Consider the following 21,862-nt stretch of genomic DNA (forward strand, 5'->3'; position numbering starts at 1 on the left):
TGTTACGGGCTGTAGCGTGAGACACAGGGTAGGTCTCCAACCATCCAGTGGTGGCTTCCACCATGGTCAGTACATAGCGCTTGCCCTGGCGGGTTTGAGGCAGTGTGATGTAGTCAATCTGCCAGGCCTCTCCATACTTGTACTTGGACCACCGCCCCCCATACCAGAGGGGCTTCACCCGCTTGGCTTGCTTGATGGCAGCGCACGTCTCACAGTCATGGATAACTTGAGAAATACTGTCCATGGTTAGATCCACCCCTCGGTCTCGTGCCCACTTATATGTGGCATCTCTGCCCTGATGACCTGAGGCATCATGGGCCCATCGAGCCAGGAACAACTCTCCCTTGTGTTCCCAATCAAGGTCTATCTTCGACACCCCTATCTTTGCAGCCTGATCTACCTGCTGATTGTTTTTCTGCTCTTCATTAGCCCTACTTCTGGGAACATGGGCATCTACATGGCGAACCTTCACAGGTAATTTCTCTAACCGGGTAGCGATATCTTTCCACTCTTCGGCAGCCCAAATTGGTTTTCCTCTACGCTGCCAGTTAGCCTCTTTCCATCTCTCCAACCATCCCCACAGAGCATTGGCTACCATCCATGAATCGGTATAAAGGTAAAGCTTTGGCCACTTCTCTCTTTCAGCAATGTCTAAGGCCAGTTGAACCGCTTTGAGTTCAGCAAGTTGACTGGATCCACCCTCTCCTTCAGTGGCCTCTGCTACCCGTCGCGTGGGGCTCCATACGGCTGCTTTCCACCTTCGATTCATCCCCACAATGCGACAGGAACCGTCGGTGAATAGAGCATAGCGTGTTTCCTCTGCTGGCAGTTGGTTATATGGTGGAGCTTCTTCAGCCCGTGTCACTGGTTCTTGTTCCTCATCTGTGACACCAAAACTTTCACCTTCAGGCCAATTTGTAATTACTTCCAAAATCCCAGGGCGATTCAGTTTTCCAATCCGGGTGCGCTGTGTAATGAGGGCAATCCACTTGCTCCATGTAGCACTGGTGGCATGGTGGGTTGAGGGAACCTTTCCTCTGAACATCCACCCCAGCACTGGCAGTCGGGGTGCCAGGAGGAGTTGTGCTTCTGTGCCAACCACCTCTGAGGCTGCTTGGACCCCTTCGTAGGCGGCCAAGATCTCCTTCTCTGTTGGGGTGTAGTTAGCTTCAGACCCTCTGTAGCTCCGACTCCAAAATCCTAATGGTCGGCCTCGAGTCTCACCAGGCACCTTCTGCCACAGGCTCCAGGACAGACCATGGTTCCCGGCTGCAGAGTAGAGCACGTTCTTCACATCTGGTCCCGTCCTGACTGGGCCAAGGGCTACTGCATGAGCAATTTCCTGCTTTATCTGGGCAAAAGCTTGTTGCTGCTCAGGGCCCCAATGGAAATCGTTCTTCTTGCGGGTGACCAGGTAAAGAGGGCTCACAATCTGACTGTACTCAGGAATGTGCATCCTCCAAAAACCTATGGCGCCTAAGAAAGCTTGTGTCTCCTTCTTGTTGGTTGGTGGGGACATAGCTGTGATTTTGTTGATGACATCAGTAGGAATCTGACGCCGTCCATCTTGCCACTTCACTCCCAGGAACTGGATCTCTCGAGCAGGTCCCTTAACTTTACTCTTCTTGATGGCGAAGCCGGCTTCCAGGAGGATTTGGATGATTCTCTCTCCTTTCTTGAACACTTCTGCTGCTGTGTTCCCCCACACAATGATATCATCAATATATTGTAAATGTTCTGGAGCCTCACCTTTTTCTAGTGTAGTCTGGATCAGTCCATGGCAGATAGTAGGACTGTGCTTCCACCCCTGGGGCAGTCGATTCCAGGTGTACTGCACTCCCCTCCATGTGAAAGCGAACTGAGGCCTGCACTCTGCTGCCAGAGGAATGGAGAAAAATGCATTGGCGATATCGATAGTGGCGTACCACTTTGCTGCCTTGGACTCCAGCTCGTACTGCAGTTCCAGCATGTCCGGCACGGCAGCGCTCAGTGGTGGAGTCACCTCATTCAATGCACGATAGTCTACGGTCAGTCTCCATTCTCCTTCAGATTTACGTACAGGCCAGATGGGGCTGTTGAAGGGTGAGTGGGTTTTGCTGACCACCCCTTGGCTCTCCAGCTCACGGATCATTTTATGGATGGGAACCACGGCATCTCGAGTTGTTCTGTATTGTCGGCGATGCACTATGGAAGTGGCAATTGGTACCTTTTGCTCTTCTCCTTTCAGAAGTCCTACAGTACTTGGATTCTCAGACAGTCCAGACAAGGTGTTCAATTGCTGGATGCCCTCTGTCACCACAGTTGCTATCCCAAATGCCCACCTGAATCCTTTTGGATCTTTAAAATACCCCCTTCGGAGGTAATCTATGCCCAAAATGCATGGGGCCTCTGGGCCAGTCACAATAGGATGTTTTTTCCATTCATGTCCAGTCAAGCTCACATCAGCTTCCACCAAGGTAAAGTCCTGTGATCCACCTGTCACACCAGCAATAGAAACAGATTCTGCCCCCACATATCTTGATGGGACTAATGTGCATTGGGCACCAGTATCAACCAAAGCTTTATACTTTTGTGGTTCCGATGTGCCAGGCCAACGAATCCACACAGTCCAGAAGACACGATTTTCCCTCGCCTCTCCCTGGCTAGAGGCAGGGCCCCTCTAAGCCTGTTTATCCTTCTTTCCTTGGGCATATGTCTTAGAGGTTCCTTCAAGGGGATCAGATATATCATCATCATCATACTTGGCAGCTTGGCTACGGGCAACTGGAGCTGCTCTCCTTTTGGTGGAACTTCCTCTTTGGGTCTTGCCTTCCTTCAATTCACGCACCCGTTGTGCCAGAGCAGCAGTAGATTTTCCATCCCATCTCCTCATGTTTTCTCCGCAATCACGTAGGAAGAACCACAGCTCAGCTCGTGGGGTGTACCTCCTCTCCCCATCAGGGGAACGTCTGCGTTGGATACCAGGGCCTCTAATTTGTACTGCTGAGATTTGGAGAAGGTCCTCTTTAATCTCCTCCCTGAGTCTTTTATGATTCTCCTCTATCTTGTCTTCTAATTTCTGCAGACGTGTTTCCACAGCTGCAATTCTGGCATGTGTTGGGCCATGCACAGCATCTGCATATGCTCGGAGCTTCTTTGCCATATCAAGCACGGTCTCATCCCTCTCGTCCCGCTTCATTATTGCTAAAGCAGAAGCATATTCATGGGGCCCAAGTCGTACAAGTTTTCGCCACATCACAGATGTACATGGTACCAAGTCCGGATTCCTAGTTGTTATGTCATCTGAGAAGATAATCTCTGCCACTGCCATTTCTCTCAGGCGTTGGATCCCTTGTTCTATCGTCTTCCAGTGGGTCTGCTGCATATAAAGATCATCTGCACACAGGTATCTTTGTGCTACACTGTCCAGGACCCGTGCCCAGAGGCTGTGAGGGTTAGGCCCTCTCATCATTCCTTGGTCGATGACAGGATCATGTGACAGGGATCCCAAATGCCTGGCTTCAGTGCCATCCAGAATTGTAGCCTCGCCTGCAGCATCCCAAAGACGGACCAACCAACTAATTATAGACTCATCAGGTCGTCGGGTGTAATCCTTTCTTAGGCCACGGAGGTCCTTTAGGGAAAAAGACTCAATATTGGCCTCTGATCTTTTACCAGTTGCTTTGACTCCTGGTTTTATGTCAGGAGGCGTCGAGGGTCCTTCTCCTGCATCATCATCATCATCATCATCCACTGGTCGATCAGTCTTGTCTGTGCACTTTCCACTTCTCGTGCTGGTAGCAACAGCCATTGGTTGAGGCTTACTGGCAGGTTTAGCTGCTGGCTTAGGCTCACTGTCTGGTGTAGTTGTTGGCCTCGAGCCTGGGGTGTTGGCTGCAGCCTGAGTGACTGGGATAGTGGCTGATTTATCTGCCTGTCCCCCTTCCTCTGTCTGCTGCCCTACAGTATCTAGCAGGGTACGGTAAGCATATGCCAGGGCCCAGCTCACTGCAATGATCTTCTTCTCCTTAGAATTACCATGGCACTTCTCTTTCAGGTACTTTGCTACCTCAGCTGGGTTCTGAATTTGTTCACATGGAAAATCCCAGGATGTAGGGTCAGAAAATTCCTTTAAGATTTGGCCCATATCCTCCCATTTCCCACACCATTCAGGATTCCTCACGCCTGGCTCTACTCTGGGGTCAGGGGTCTCAGCCCCTCTAGAAATCTCAGCTCTCATTCTAGAGAAACTGCAGACTGTATAGAGAAAGCTTACTATATTAAACACCAGAAAGATGGTCTCTTTAACACTCAGGGGGAACTGAACATTCTCTAATAAGGATGTAACAAATTCAGAGGAGAAGAAGGAGAACAAAGGCTGAAAAGCCTCATCCCCTGCTTCTCCTCTAACAAACTGAGTGCACAACCACAACCAAGAACCATACATTCCTGGAACAGATTCCAGCACCTTTATAAATCTCCTGCAGGCCATTAAAACCAAGCCCAGCCCGATGGATATTTTGGTCAATGCCCCTCTGCTACAGAAACTACGCATTAGGGACAATACCGGAGCTATTTCTGGATAAGCAAATAAACCCAGGGACCACAAAGGTATTAGGACTTCAAAAAACCCTAGGGACCAGAATCCCATGCAGGCCTCCACCCCAAAAGACATGAATTCCAACAACATAGCCAATAACTGCTCTATATCAACACAAAAGAATTTGAACCAAATTATTATTATTAGAACAGGGTTTTTTCCCACTTTCTCGAGCCTCGAGTTGGGCGCCAATTTATTTGTCCTGGTTTTGGGCAAATTTGGGGGAAAACCTCCAGAAGGAGCCCCCAGACAGCAAACCCCACGACTCCTCCCCCCCCCACCCCACCGGGTTCGGGAAGAATTTCCTCGGAGAAGAGTGGGAGAAAAAACCTGTTTATTTAACAAGCAAGACACTCCCCAGCACAGGGAAAAAAGACAACACCAGCTGACAAAAAAAAACTCTTTCACCGTTCTGAAGGGATGACAAACTCAGTCTCTCTGGCGAGTGGTCGCTCAGTTATCAGTCTCTGGCGCTGGGGATGACTGCTGCAGGTGACAAAGTGTAGCCTCCCGGTGTTCCTTGGGGTTCCCAGGTCCCCGTCCGTTCAGATGGTATCCAGGAGAGGGAGGGGACGGGGTGGAAGAGAAAACAGTCCAGGGAAAAAGTTGGACTGCCTAGCTGAACTAACTAATAAGCAGAAAGCAAGGGCAAAGCGAAGGAAAGAAAAAAGGCAGAAGCGAGCAAGCAGGCAAGCAAGCAGGCAAGCAAGCAAGCAAGCAAGCAAGCAAGCAAGCCGAGCTAAAACCTCTCCTAAACATAGACCATGGGGGAGGTGAGCCGGCTGATAACAAGACAAAACAAAGCTTCACTCTCAGACTCAGTCCTGGAAGCACAGGACATAATACCAAACATAATCAGGACACACGATTGGAGATAGAAACACCATAACATCACCCTAGGACACTAAGCAAATGGGTACTGCAACACTGAACATTTGAAAACCAAAATTTTATAAGGATGTGCAAAGTCTTGCAGCTCCACTCAAGCTATCACAAGACATAAGATAATATCTTTCTCTAGGCTTTCGAAAATCTTTCCTGTGTATTCTTTTCCTATGGTAGTTTAAGCCTTGTTTTCAGTAATCCTGCAAAAGCTGTTCTATTTTAGGCACATTTTGCCTGACATAGATGCTTTTAGTTACTACCGGGACAACTGCACAGTACAAAATTATTGAGTCACTACATCCTCTTTTCCTCATTAATCATAAAAGGTTCTGTCCCAAACAACTCAAAGGAGAAAAACTGGCCTGAGAGATCTATCTCTACCCAAAAAGAGGTTCTAGCAAGGTGGGGGTCAGTCTGTTCTCCCAGACAGCTAGTTACAGACAGCTGCGCCAGGGGACGTTCAAGCTGGACATCAGGAAGAAATTCTTAATGGAAAGGGTTGTCAAGCATTGGAATGAGCTGACAGGGAAGTGGTGGAATCATGAACACTGGAGATATTCAAGAAATGACTGGACATGGCCCTTAGTGCTATGGTTTAGTTTGACATGGTGGTGATAGGTCAAAGGCTAGACTGATGTCAGTGGTCTGTTCCAGCCTAATTGACTCTGTGATCTATGGATGCTCACCCACTTCTAGAGTCAGTCACAGTAACTCAGTCCGGCTTGCATCTCGTGCATCAGATTATTGTTCCACATCCATCAGCCCTTATGGCCATCACAGAGGCAGCTTAAAAGCCAGATCTTTTCCATGATGTCCCCTAATGTCTGAGTTAATTTAAACATGCTTCTGTCTGAGCTCTAGTAAAAGTGCTAAGGTTTTTCAAACAAACAAAAAAAAAATCCAGGAAGCTGACAACTAGAGAGAGGGATAGTTCTTCAGGCTCCCAGCCAGCAGAGCTCTGACTCATGGAGGAGTGAAGGGCTGACTTCCTTTAACTTGCTCAGCTGGAGCAGGGCAGATGGGCTGCTGGTTGCCACAAACATTGTAAATGGCAGGCTGCTAAGAGCAGGCTTCCCACAGTGGGGTGTGCAAACTTAACATAGTGGGAAATAAACAACATTTATGCATGCATGGAAATGTATTCACTATGTATTTCTGAGTTATTAGAGAATATTTATTATCATGTCATGTGCAAGTGTACCTGTTTTCCTTGAAAGGAATTCAGGTTAGAACACTTCAATGGGAAAAAAATCAGTAGAGTGCATAAAAATCTGTTTAGGTTTCATCACGCTGCAAATTACTTTACATAAAAATTTTGATAAAATAATGCATAAAAGTTAATGAATTGCACAAAAGAAAAGCAAATCAGTTAGTTTTTTCCCAGTCATTTTAAATGTAAGCAAAGTTGCTCAGTTTTTTATGTGAGAAATCAAATGGCACCTTTCTCCAATAGTATTCCACCTGCAAATACTTAGCAGGATTGGTTTAAATTGGAGAATGAATAATAATAGTTAGAACCACCTGACAAAAGATAAGTTAATTCTTCGATTAAAACTTTAATTAGCATGTGTGGAATTTACCTTATCTTTGCTCTTCTGAAGGTGTTATGAGATTATTTTTGTATTCCAGTGTATCCCCCTTATTTCAGGTATAATGGTAGGTCTTTTAATAGTGATTCCAACTGTCATGCATAACATAATGTTTGTAGAACATCCCTTAATATTTTTTGGGGCGTGACTATGTGCTTAATTACTTTTAGATAAATTGGAAAATAATAATTTTATATGAATAGGCTTGATTTTCAATTTTAAAAATGTTGTCAGTTGCTAGGAGGCTCTTATCAAATAAAAAAAGGAAAAACAATCATGTCATACAATGATTAAAACACAGACAGAAGACACTGGAACATGTGGCTGAAATTTTTAGTCTTCCTGAGATACTGTGGAAAATAAACCTCATTTTTCCTTAACTCTATATTTTTTCTATGTTAATGTCATTGATGAAATAATACAATGAACAGTAATACACCAGCAGAGCGAACACCACTTTACTTTTTACATCTGAGTACACGTGAAAAATAACATATGGATATTATGACAGAATTTCAATCAAAATTTTTGTTTTAATTGCATCAAGAAACCTGTTAGGACTCAATTTTCTGTAATGACTTGTGCAATCAGTGAATAAATTCTAACATAAAAAAATTAACCTCCAAGCAACTTTCCCAGTGCACATTTTTCATCCCTTACAGATATTTTGTTATTGAATTTGAGAAACAGAAGTAGCATCTTAGATAAGAATGGTTATATTTAGGGTGTGCTTAGTTTTTTTTTTCTAGTGTATGGCTCCTCTTCTGAAAAAAATCCACCAAATCACTGATGTTGGAAAAAGTCTGTTGTTTAGCATTGCCTCTGCAATACCAGCTAGCATACTACTGGAGTTTTTGATACTAAATTATATTTATCAGTATATATTGGGTTGCCTTTTCAGACAATGAAACAATTATCTTTTGACATCCTTTGCTTTGATAGACCCATACTATAAAAGGTATGACACTATCAGTTTTGGTATGACCACACTAAATAGGATTCTTACGTGGTGCCATCTTCAGTAACTTGCTGACTTTTTTTTCTTTACTCTTTGGCTTTTGTCTTTGCCATTATTTTCTTTTTCTTTATTATCTGTGGATGCCACATCCCTAGCAGTGTTCAGGACCAGGTTGGATGGGGCTTTATGCAACTTGGTCTCATGGAAAGTGTTTCTGCCTATGACAGAGTGTTGGCACTAGATGATCTGTAAGGTCATTTCCAAACCAAAACATCCCATGATTCTATGGATCTAACACCAACCTGGCCACTAGACAAGTCCTGAGGCCCTTGCTCTTAGTTTGACACCAGAGCAGTGGCTAGCAAAGGCAGCACCATGTCTACTGGGCCTCAGGGCTGCAGTGGTGATAAGGCAGCACAGTTTGACTCTTCCCTTAAACAGTGAGTTCACTGGAGACTACTGAGGAACCTTGAGGCAGGAGAGGACATGTGTTAATTACAGAATTATGTTTTCTAAAGCTGTTTACACAGCTTTCATAAAAAGATTTTTTTTCCCTTGGCACATTGGAAGCCAGACGAAAAATGGAATAGCATTGGCTATTCTCTCTTGTAACAATAGAGCAACACCTTGCACCTAGTTATCCTAGTAACCTCCAAAACCTCCAAGAGGCTATACACATTTCACATGATGACAGTGATGCTACAGAGCCCTGGTGCCTCAGGGTGGGTATTACTGTCACCTGTCTCACTAAATTGTTTTGATGTTTTCCCAGGAAAGACACAGAGAGGGCTACAGGATGAGTGTATTTATTCTGCAAGTCTTCTAACAATCCATAGATTGCTGATTGTATGCTCTATATTAGGTCTGTGTACCAGAAGGAAGTTAATGTTGGCCATTAACCACCTTGTACTGAACCTAATTACTCTAGTTTTGATTAAAGCACACAATGAATCCAAAAGCATTCAATCCTGATTTGAATGCATGAAAAGAAGCCAGAATTTCACTAGCATTTTTTCCTAGAAGTAATCACCATCAGATTTAGAAGTTTATATTAAATATTTTATTTAAATTTTTGTCTTCAACATTGAGCTATTGCATCTCATTACCTTTTCAACACAAAATGAAAAAGCTCTTGCTGCTCAAGTATTTTCTCTTTGTAAAGATACTTATACACTGTAATCAAGTCACTTTTTGGTTTTGTTTCTTCTAAATGAAACAGATGGAGCTCTTTAAGCTTTTGCCGACAGCATGCTTTCTTCAGTTGTTGAATAAATTGTGTAGCTTTTCTTGCATCCTTCCCACTTATTTTTAAATATGGAACATTCTAATCAATGTTTTATGCAGAGGTATTTCACACATCACGAACATCAATGTTCGTTTTTTGTTTTATTTAAATACATCTGAATTTTTTTTTTCTCACAGCACTGCAATACTGCTCATATGCTGAGTTCTTCAGAAGTTCTTTTCAATTTGTTTTTGTTGTTTCTCCACATACATTTCAGCTACAGTTCAGTGGCTATAATCTGCATGGTTTTTTTCTGTGCTTGTATCTGAAAACTACAAGTGACCAGAAGTGACTTAAAGTACATTGAAAATGTACTGTTTAGCTAAATAAAAGTTATCACAAGATTTCACTTGGTGCATAGGCTTGGTCCCCTGTGGAAAAGAGATGCAGGAAAGGAAGGGAGTGGAAAGGAGGGTTTTGTTTAAAAGTCAGTGTTCAAATAGTAGAGTAAGAACTTTCCACATTTACCTACAGAAAAAGAGACTCGAGGAAGTATAAAATGTCTCTTTTGCCTCGTTATGGTTTTCTCATGAGTCATCACATACCGAGTAACTTAAGACCTCTACTATAAGGCAAAGCACGTTTCCAGGCAATCCAACTCATTACATAAGCTTGTGTCTCTGGACCTCCTTCAGTGTTATAAACAGAATTTATGCCCTGTAAATTGTATAATCCCAACACTATAACAAAATAGTAACTATAATCTGTTTCATTCTTATCCCAGCAAAAACGTATAATATACTATGTTACTTTCTCACCTATGTATCTTCTTAAAGAAGTCCAATAATTCCTTATTTTCTTGGGGGAATCTTTCCAGTGTGATGTCATACTAACCATTGCAAGGATTTCCTTATTTTCTAATATTTCACTGCAGTTTAAATGCATTACCTCTCACTCTGTCTACTATGAACACAGCAAACTAATGACTTTTGAAAAAGTACATTTTTATTTTATGATTGCCATCACATTTCTATTCAAATTTTCATTATTTAGACTTTACAGGCCCATTTATTTTGTTCATCCTAAAAGGTCATGCTTCTGAGCTTGTCATTCCTAACATGCTCATATGGACTCTCATTTGGCCCACAGTTTTCTTGGATGCACCTCACTGCACAATGCAAAACACTTCCAAAGCAGCTTTACTCCAGTAAGATGAGAACGGAAGGATAATTTTGTGTTTCTAACAAGATATAATTTTTCTATATATCCCAGAAAACTATTTGTTTTAAAACGAAATTCTGGCATTTTTTTCCTACTTGTGATTTTCTGTATAGCATCTCCTTTTCTGATTGGATTACATTTATTGTATCAAACTCTATCTTCAATTGGTTGAAATTCATGAAGACTTCTAATCCTGTTCTTCAATGTACCTTTTTGTGTTGCCATTGGTAAGCTTACTTTGCTGTCCACCATCTAGATTGCTGAAAAAAAAAAAATAGTGGAATTGAATGGGCAGTAGATTTCTTTCAAAACCTGTGCAATTCATTGATCCAGTCTGGCAGCAAGACCACTGATAACTAATGCATGAATATGGCTTTCCATAAAGTTTTACTCATCTGATAATATTCTCTCATAGTTTCTATGTAGACCAGTTACTTGTCAAAAGGTGGCAGAACATTAGTGAACAGAAGGAGCATGAAATATGCTACTGGGTTTTGTTATCCACCAAGTGTGTAAATTTAGTGTAGAAGGGAATCAATTTGCTTATATAAGGCCCATTTTTTTATTAATTGTTTTATATTTATAGGTTCTTGGAAGTAAACACTTAAAAACTTTTCCCAATATTTCTTCCAGGAACTGAAGTTTCACAAATGGATTTATGATTTCATGTCTTCGCCTTTTATTCTTTTCCTAAAGGCTGATTTTAGTGGCTCTTCAGGTACTTTACCTATTTTGCACATGTTCACAAAGAAAACTATTGAGTTTTTGTCTGCTAGTACCCAAGGGTATAGTTCATCAGATCAGCCTATCTATTTAACTCATTTGACAATTCTACAGCATTTCTTCTGTATTCAACACTGAAGTTTTGCCCTTTAATCAAAAGTATTAATTATAATAATGTCCTGCTTTACAACTGGTCTTTTTACTGATTGCATTGAACAATTTTGCATGATTGCCATTATCAGTAGCCATCCTTCTTCACTGGATGGCAAACTGTATCTTTCCCTCATCTCTGATGTGAAGTATATACAGCATAATTTCTTGTTACCCTGACCATCCTATAACAGCTACATGCTTTTACTGGTCTGATTTCATGCCTGCATATTTGTGTTGTACTTTTTAGTTTATACTTAGCAACTTGACCTGCGTTTTTGTCAGTTGGGCTTTTTTGATGCTTTGAAAACCAGGAAGTGCCATGTTGGTCTCCTAATATCCAGTGTCTTTTTCCCACAAAAAGAAAGTTTATCCTTGTGGACCTATTAAACAGCAGCTTTCTTAATTAACTTTTTAAGGTAAGATGTTTACCCATTATCAGGTTTCAAATCAGAACTTTTCTACATTCTTTTCAGTTCTTCTGAATTCCTTTGTTATTATGTTGCTCACCCTCCTCTCCTTTTCCATGGCTTTTGACTGCTCTCAGCCAAGTTTTTCACATTTCTTTCCTTATAGTCAAAGAGTACTTTTCCCTTTAACTTTGAATCAAGTAACTTGTAGTTACCTTTTCCACTTTGTCATGGAAAAATATCAATAGTACATTCAAATATTTTTGAATTTTTGCATGACGATTACTTTCAAAAAATTATGGTTTTATCATTAAATACCTTATGGGTCCATGTCTTGTGTTGTTAAGGATTCTGCTAGTTCTTTTAGCTATTCAAAATATTACAAGCAAAAAAAACCAAAAAACAGCAACACAAAAAACTGCAAGTTATAAAAAATATAAGGTTCCTTTAAACTGATGCTACTGGATTTGTGATCTGTATTTAATCATTAAATACAGAATATTATATGTTACTGTGCAGTATTTTCCACAAAATGTCAAAGTCTTACCTGGTTTCTGTCATTATCATTGTCTATGAGCTTCTGCTTCAATCCCTTTAAACCTTTTTCTAAACGTTGGGTTTTTTTTCCCTTCCTCTGTATTGTCTTCACTTTCTCTCCTGCCCATTTAATTTGATTTTTGTGTACATTCTACTTTTACATGTTAGCTGAAAGTACATCATTTGGTTAAGGAAGACAAAACTGGAGGGCGACACACTCTTCCATCCACACATTTATTGTTGTAATGAATCTATAATTGTCCAAGCCCTGTTTGTGCAAGAGAGACCCCAGAAACCCCACATGGGCATTTAATTCAGCTCCTTAGACTCAGGTCCTTGGGTTGCATTACCTATCTGGTATATTTGATTTGAGTGATACAAAGAGCCTTCCATAACTTCTACATAGAACACCAACAAAAGTTCTGCTTGTTCACATCAGTGATAGTTACAGTTTTCCTTCTCTGTCATTGGCTTAACTTTGGTATTCATGTGAACTCCTAGTCCATATATTTGTCCCATCTATTTTTGATCAATTTTTGTTAAGAAAGATCCTAATATAATTTATGACAGCCTAGGTAGAGATTGCCCTAAATTAATGTAGTGCACAATAGAGAAACAAGAGACTGGACTTTTTTGATATGTCAAATGAGTTAATTGCTTTCATAAGACACCATAGTCTTCTAAATTTTCCCTTTATGTATGTTCTGTATATTCGCCTATGTTTTTGTTGTTTCAGATTTAAATAAGTTTGAATTACAGCTCAATTAAATCTTTTTAAAAGCAGAAAAATGAAGAAACAGCTGAGTGAACTCATTTGTTTCTGTTTGGATATGAGAAATGGCTTCATTCATCTGGAAATATGAATGCAACCTAGAGAAATAGCTTTTTCTTGTTATTGTTACTAAGGTTATTCAATCTCTAAAACAACTTTTTCCGAAGTACCATATAGCTCTAGTAATTATGATATTGAATTGTGATGCTAGAATATACAAATGACATTTTTGTAAATGTTTTTCATATTTATTCCTTTAAAACATTTAATTTGTTAACTATCAGCTAAGATCTATGAATATCTCTGGTTTTAAAACTGTCAAGCAGAAACAAAATAGTGTTTCCAACCTGGAAAAGTTAAATTATGCAGTTGTCACTTGCACTGTGAAGCAGCTTTTCTACTTTCCCAGCATGATTTATAGTTTTAATGTTTAATTTTCTTTTCTGTCAGACAAAAACTGTTCCACGGATATTGATGAATGTTCCTCCGAGCCCTGTAAAAATGGAGGCCAATGCCATGATTTGATTGGTGAATTTTACTGTAGCTGTTTGCCAGGTAAGAAGTCACATGATGTTTACATGATGTTTAATTGAGAGATGTTCTGTGGTATTCAAAAAAGAAACATTTTTTTTCATAAGCAAGCAACTAAGTAGTAATTTATTTAGCTTGAAAAGAGAGAAGGATGAAGAGGTATTTTCTAAGCACATGCTACAATTGTTATGCAGATGGTGTCAGCAGAATTTGTTTACAGAGTATAAGTTGTATTCTGGAAGTCCTGCCTTCCAAACTGATGAATAGAGAGCCTTAAAAATCAACCAGCCTTGCCAATAGCATGATTTTGCTTCCATCTTTTCTACTAGCAAAGTTATTTTTAAAATTTCTGAAAGAAAATGTGGACAAGCTGTAGAGTAGCTGTCATAAGGGTTGCTGTGGTAGGTTGACTGGCTGGGAGCTGGGTGCAGTCAGTTAATCACGCATCATTTATGTTGCTTCCTTCTTCCTCTGGGGGAGGACTCCTCACGCTCTTCCCTTGCTCCAGTGTGGGCTGCCTCCCAAGGGAGAGAGTCCTCCAAAAAACGAGTTCCTTCCCATAGCCTGAAGTTCTTTACAAACTGCTCCAGCATGGTTCCCTTCCACTGAGTGCAGTCCTTCATGAACAGCTCCAGAGTGGGTCCTCACAGGGTCACAGCTCCTGCCAGCAAACCGGCTCCAGTGTGGGCTTCTCTCTCCATGGGGCCACAGGTGCTGCCGGGAGCTTGTTCTGGTTCATGTTTCCCACAGAAAGGGTCACAGCCTCCTTTGGACAGCCACATGTTTTGTCATGAGGTTGTCCATGGTCTGCAGGTGGATCTCTGCATCCCCATGGCCCCCATGGGCTGCAGGGGCACAGCTGCCCCACCATGGGCTGCACCAGGGGCTGCAGGGGAATCTCAGCTCTGGTGCCTGCAGCACCTCCTCCGTCTCCTTCAGTACTGATTTCGATGTCTACAGAGCTGTTTCTCTTTCTATCCTTAGACTTTTTTCTGGCTGCAGTTGCACAGTTCGTTTTTTTGGTTTTTTTCCCCCCTCATCTTAACTATGTTATCCCAGAGGTGCTACCACTGTCACTGATGGGCTCAGCCTTGGCCAGCAGCGGGTCATCCTGGAGCTGGCTGGCACTGTCTCCACCAGACCAGGGGGAAGGTTCTGGCATCTTCTCAGAGAAGCCACCCCTGTACCTTCCCCCCACTGAAACACTGCCTTGCAGACCCAGTTGCAATATCTGAATTTGTCAAAAAGAGTAGATCAACTTTTCTGTCTTTATGTGACATACATAGTTTTATTCACAGAATCACAGAATCAATTAGGTTGAAAAACTCCTCTGAGATCATAGAGTCCAAAAATAAACAGTATCTTATTAAGATTTGAACCTATATGCTTCAGTGTGGCTTTTCAGCATGGACTGGTGCTACAGACAAGCATTGACACATTGAAATGTAGTATCTTTTAATATAACCATCTAATTTAATATGTGACACTTGCATGATATGACCATTATTTTTTTTATCCTTTGCTTTCTTTATTGTGGGCCAACTGGTTGTCAACCAATCAGAAACTAGTGAGCAAAGAATGAAGCAATAGTACTCTTTCATTTACAGTTTTTTAACACTCTTAAGTCAGTTACATTGCATTAAACCTTGTTCTACAATGTCAAGTTACCAATGTAAGGTTAAAATGATCAAGCCTGTATTTAGACAGAAATATTTACTTAAAGTGGATAGGCAAAAGAAATGGTTTAAAATTTTATGTCCCTATAAGAGCTATATATGTTTTTAAAATGTATATAAGCTATTTCAAGCCTAATGTACAAATATTTCGAAAGTTATTGATGTGTGGAATACAGAAACTCACAGCCAGTACTGCCACTAAGAAATAGTATAAGGGCATGAATATAATTTGAATATATGTATAAATATTTATGGATGTTACTACATATAGAAGTATGCATATGTGTGTATTATACAAGTGCATACATATACATACTCATCCTACATTTTTAAAACATGAGTCTTACAATAGACTTTCAAGATTCAGAATATTGAAGGTTTATTATTCTTGTTGTTATTATTATTCTTGTTATTCTTGTTATTATTATTATTATTATTATTATTATTATTATTATTATTATTATTTTGGCTAATTTTTAAGTTTAAATTCTTGTATGTTGCTGCAATAAGTTAGTTTTACTTTTTCAGTTGCAAAGACTGCGACTATATTTCATCACTTTCCACTGTTGATAAACCAAATGTCTCATCTCATTTTGTCAGTGTAGTTTGGTCTGTGAAATCACAAACATAACAATAAGTATGAAAACATCTTCCTGTTATACTTAAAAAGTGAGATCATATGCATGAAATGAATACTGAAATGCTGTAAGAAGGACACATATGAAATCTTAGACTATATACATTTTCTATTACCATTTTGAACACTTGTTAGATACAGTCTTTATGAAGAATTCACCCATCTGCAAAATGCAGGGTGAAAAGCAATGGTTTAGACAGTATTTAGGATTGCAGAAGGGCAATAGAGCACCTGAAGGACAGCATAAAGGAATTTCAGCTAGTAAATTGGTTTCATCAGGAATCCAATTTAAATGCCTCTCTGCAAATGCATGCAGCATGGGGACTGTAAAAGAGGAGTTGGAGATGTGTGCATGCCTGCATGTCTATGATATTATTGGCATCACAGGGACACAGCAGAATGACTCTTGTGACTGAAGTGCTGCAATGGAAGGATACAAGCTTTTCAGGAAGGATGGACAAGGCAGATGAGGAGGCAGTGTTTGTAATCTATGTCAATGTCCAGGTAGAGTGCATGGAGCTTTGCCTGCTGATGGATGAGGAATCAACCAAGAGCTTATGGGTCAAGATTAAAGAAAGGGCAGGGACAAGTGACATTTCAGTGAGAGTCTGGTACAGGCTCTTCCACCAGGGAGCCCAAGTGGTTGAGGCCCTCTGTAGAGAGACGGGAGGAGCCTTACAGTCACAAACTCTTGTCTTCATGGAAGACTTCAACCATTCTGGGTTTGCATAGCCAGGTTTGGGGAGCTGAGGGGCTACAGAGACAACAGATGAAAGATCTTAATCAGAACTCCTTACTACTCAATATAAAACTAAAGAACTACTAGTAGATTACAGCATAACATAAACCAGTGTGCTATATCAAGGGATCTACATTAAAGCTAGAGAAAGAAATACTATTGATTAGGAGTCGAATGTAATTTTCCACTGAAATGATGATAATGTGCACAGATTCCTTCACTTAATCCCTGGGGAGTAACGGTGAAGAATCTCTACTCACAGGAGAACCTCCACACATTTCCAGGAAAATGTATAGATTTCTGTTTTGTGAAAGTTTGGTGTTACTTTTATAGTCATAAAAGGAGGTATCAAAAGGTCAGACAAAAATCTGGCTTATCTCACCTCAGCATTAAGATGTTCATTGGCAGCTGGGAGATGCCAGACCAGGGTTAACCCCATGGCACCAAAGTAATTCACTACAAGACAGCTTGTCCTGCTTGAGTTATCTGACCAGTTAAGAAACAACAGATAAATTCTCGTGGGGGGTGAGATGCCCTGCTACACACTTGTGGAACTGCATCTGAATTACTGTATCTAAGTTTTGCATTCTCTCCTAAAAGAAGGACATTGCCTTACTGAGGCAAGTCTAGCAAAGGGCCATGAAAATGGAGAACATGATATACGAAAGGACACTGAAGTAATTGGACCTGTTCACCCTGAAGAAAAGGCTGAGAGAATTTATTGAGGTTTACTAATACCTCCTGGAAAGATACAGGGAAGACAGAACAAGGTTTTTCTTACAGGTCAAAATTCTCTCAGGGCAAGAGCCAATGGGTACAAGCCAGAATGCAGGAAAATTCAATATTAAGCTGAAAAAAACCCCAAAACCAACAGTGCTATGAAAGTGGTTAACTACTGGAAATATTTTCTGGAAAGATTGTGGTATCCCCATCTATGGAATCATATTTGAGTACTGACAGCACAGTTCCCTTAGCTACCTGCTCTAGCTGGGATTACTATGAGTGAGTATTAGACTAGATGGCCTCAAGATATCATTTCCAACTCAATTTTCCTGTGATTCTGTTACTAAGTAAGGAATTTTTACCCAGTTTTGCTTTATAAATGTAATACTTTAAGATTAATTTGAATTGAACTAACTGTACCTACACAAAGTCTTTAAGGCTGTAAGCGTTTTGACCAGATCTAAAAAAGTTCTGCATATTCTTAATTATAGTTCTACATTTTATCAAGTTTGTGGCTGAAAAGTATAAAAGTTTGTTTATATGCAATGTTTTTCTAAGGCTAGATTTTTCATTAATATTCAAGAATTTATCAACTATCATTTTTTCATGAGTATTAATTTAGTCTTCCACTAGAAAATGGTTACCTATGCATATTGAATTTTAGAAAGAGGGGAAACAGAGTAGAAAAAAGGGATATATTTTATGACAACAATTATCTGTCATCTGGAAACCATACCTAGAAATGGTCAAGTAGAGAACCACAGTTTGAGGAATAAGTGAGGAGCCTCTTTCTAAAATTTATAAGGCGTCCACAGACAATATTTATGTGATATTTAAGGAAATTTTAATCTACTGGACGCTGGATTTTTACAATGTATTCAGAAAAGCATCAAAAGTCCTCAATGGAATATAACAAGTTCCTTACAGAAAAGTGAAGACCCTTTAGGTTTGTAGAAGACAAGCATGAAGGAATCTTAGAAACATAAAATAACTTTTTACAGATGACATTGAATTTCTCTATTTGTTACCACAGAATGTGGTATAACTAGAGAATTTATTTGGAAAGTTTAGTAAAATATTAGACAAGTTCACAGCTAAAAAGTCGGTAAATCAATACTAAAGAGTCCTTTGACTTTTTTAAAACACCTGAATATTTGGAAGTTTCAAAGGAAACAGGTTGCTGGAAATTGCTAAACTAATAATCTGTCCCTAACCACTCTCTCTTTTTCTGGTCTCAGACAGTTCTAGGCTGGATGCACAATTATTCTCTTTCAGAAAACATTACAGCTACTACACGGCTTCTTTCCCATCCCTGTTTCTGGCCCAGTGATGTATTATCCCTGATATACTTGACTGAATACATAAATATTTATTTTTAATTTTTTTTTAATGGGATTACTGGATGATTAGCATGATTGCTAAAGGAGACTGATTTTGAAGCAGAAAATCCTATCAGTTGATGGATTCAACCTAGAATCAATTTTTGTTCAACTTAATACGCTGAATCAAAGGAGCAGGACTTCTGATTAAGAGTAAACATGCACACAGAGAAATTGTAAATCAAATTCTTCCTTTTTGGAAGGTGTTGCTGTTATTAAAGTTTAGTGTACCATGAAATAAGACTGTACTTTTTTCAAACCTTTCTGGCAATCCTTGTTACGAAGTAGATGCTTATTCATGAAACTTTTTACTCCAGGATGAGACCTTAAAAAACTATTGCATGCTGTGACTCAAGAAATAAAGTGAATCATCAAGATTACAGATGGAAAAAGTTTACAAAATCATTCAGTTCTTCACACCGCTGCTGCACAATGATCCTTAACATAGAATTTGTAATGATATTTTTTTTTGCTTTGATTTCAAAGTTGCTTGAACAGAAAGTGCAGCATTTTTCACATGAAGCTGTTACTCTGCTTGCCAAAAAGATTACCTGATGCATAGCTTAAAATTTCAATTATCGATTTCTTGGTCCAAGTCACAATTCACTTATGCAATTTGTAAATCATGTTTTTCTTCTACCTAACACCCTAACTTGTACTGGGATAGAATTCTTTCTAAACCATTTCTAGAGTCCATCTAATCAGCTGTAGAAAGGTTGTTGAGCAGACTGACACAGAAGACACTTGGAGTATTCTTATAGCAAATAGTACAGAATTGCTTGTAGAAGTAGTTAGTGGACTCAATGTTTTAGGGAAATAGAGGTCAATATATTTGCATGATGTTTTCTGTTTTGCAAAGTCTTAATATTAATTAACTTCTGTAGGCAGTTATATCCATGCCACTTGTGTTGGCTCTTAATCCAGGATGAAGGCTGAGGCCACATAAAGTTAGATGTTGAAGAAACAGAAGTTATGCAGATGGGTATCCAGGACCTGCCATTTTTACTGACCCTTGCAAAAACAGTACCTGGAAACAGCTAGTGACAGGGAACATTATTAGGGGTCCTTACATTTATAGCTCATCCATACACTGGTATTTTTTTTTCTCTGGTATTTGTGCAATGTTAAATATATTTTTAGTCACCCCAGTAATTCTGGGGTTTTGGGAATCTTAGTGTATTAAGATATTTTTCTAATAGAGCTATTCCTGAGCATGTCCAGTCATTAACACTGAAGGTCTGATTGTTTGCCTCATTTTTTCATGGAGCCCATTACAATATTATTTAAACTTCAACTGTTTTTTACATTACATCTAGCAATTTATTAATAAATTACCTATCAGAAAAGGGCAGCAATTCTAAAATTGGCACAAGTTGTGAGTTCCCTTGAATGAAGAAAAAAAAGTCAGAAGTACTCTACAGTATTTTTAAAATTAGGAAGCAGAAAAAAAATCATCAAAGGCCATTCTTTGCTTTTTTACTCTGGAAAAAAGCCTCTGATTTTCTCATCATCAGAGAAGAAAGACTGGATAATACACAAGAAAATGAATGTTTAATGGGTATTTCCCCCAGACAAAGAATTTATTGGACCTATGTACAGGGTCTGGTTGAGATAGAACTAATCCTCTTCATAGAAGTTGTTACAGTGTTGTGTTTTAGATTTGTGACCAAAGACATGTTGCTAACTCAGGAATGCTTTGGCTGTTGCTGAGCAGTGCTTGCACAGCATCATGACCATCCCTGTTTCTCATTTTGCCCTGACAGTGAGTAGGCTGGGGAGGACAAATAGCTGGGAGTGTAAAAAGCTGAGACAGCTGACCCCAATGGTCCAAAGAGATATTCTATTCCATATGCAATAATATTGTCAGCCATAAAATCCTGGAAAGAGTTTTCTAAAGTAGCTGTTGATAGAGACCTTATGGCCATTGGGGGGACATGAACAGTGCCTTTACATTACTTGGTGGTTTGTTCTTTTGTTGTTTGTTTGTTTGTTTGTTCATTTGGTTGGTTGATTTAGTTTTTTGGGGGCTTGGTTTTGTTTTTTGGGGTTTTTTGGGTTGTTATTTTTGGGGTTTTTTTGTTGTTGTTGTTGTTGTTTTTGTTTTGTTTTGCTTTGTTTTTTGTGGGTTTTTTTTGGTTTTTTGGGAGTTGGGTTTTGTTTTTTTTTTTTTGTTTTGTTTTGTTTTGTTTTGTTTTGTTTTTTGGTTGGTTGGTTTTGTTTTTTTTGGTAACTCACTAATTTGTCCTTATGATTCACCGGTTTTCTCAAATTTTCCTTTCCAATTCTCTATGTAAATCAATTTTTGAGATATACATACCTCTTCCTAATTTCATGATTTTCACTAGAAAAGCAAGAGAACAGTGCAGATAAGTCTTAAGTTTCCTCAATTGTAATTATCATACTTTTAGATTAAGTTGTCATACATGTTTTAAGTTGTAATGCTAACCTTAATATATATATAGGTTTCATGCAGACGAAAGTCTTTGAGATTTATGTAAATAAAAATGCTGCTGAAAAAGTGCACAATAGCTCATTCCTCTAGTGGACACGTAATTGCCCAGACATTGTGCATTCAAAGTGTGGATTATGATACAATACCAAATTATATTCTGTAATACACTGGTATCTATACCTTCTATTTGTTCAAAATGTTCACAGTAAGATTTAAACTTTAAACTTAATCTTTATTATCTGTTAGAAATTGGACATAAAGTTATTAAAAGCAAATAAAACTCTGTAATTTGTACTTCAGTGAGATTTCATTATATTATTCTTATAGATGTAAGCATTTAGTGAGTTTTTGCACTGAAAAACTGAAATATATAAAATGTTGGTAAATTAAGATGTAAAACAAGATACAATGATTTAAAAATTATTGAAATAGATATACTTTTTAATTACAATTTTAAGATGAAAATAATTAAATTAAGAAGGAAGAAGAAAATTCACACGATGACACAGAAAACCATTCATTATACATCGACACATAGTATGTAAACACACTTACAACCAAGTGCAGGAGAAGGAAAAGGTGGAATCTAAAAGTATCATATGAAATTAGGAAGGAGGAAAAGACAAATGAAAAGAGCAACACATTTTGAAAAGCTCATGAAATAGTCTATTATAAG

The 21,862-nt window shown here is 39.3% G+C and overlaps 1 protein-coding gene across 1 annotated transcript in view; it reads left to right on the top strand.

Annotated features, from left to right (window-relative positions):
* Positions 1-21,862, top strand: part of EYS (EGF-like photoreceptor maintenance factor) — a 789,024-nt gene that overhangs the window by 272,475 nt on the left and 494,687 nt on the right. Inside the window, exon 15 of the mRNA XM_088162233.1 lies at positions 13,500-13,604. Within this exon, the coding sequence (XP_088018359.1) occupies positions 13,500-13,604 (105 nt within the window). The remainder of the gene's footprint in view (positions 1-13,499; positions 13,605-21,862) is intronic.

Source organism: Sturnus vulgaris, chromosome 3 (assembly GCF_052056855.1).
Source record: "Sturnus vulgaris isolate bStuVul1 chromosome 3, bStuVul1.hap1, whole genome shotgun sequence".
Classification (NCBI taxonomy): Eukaryota; Metazoa; Chordata; class Aves; order Passeriformes; family Sturnidae; genus Sturnus; species Sturnus vulgaris.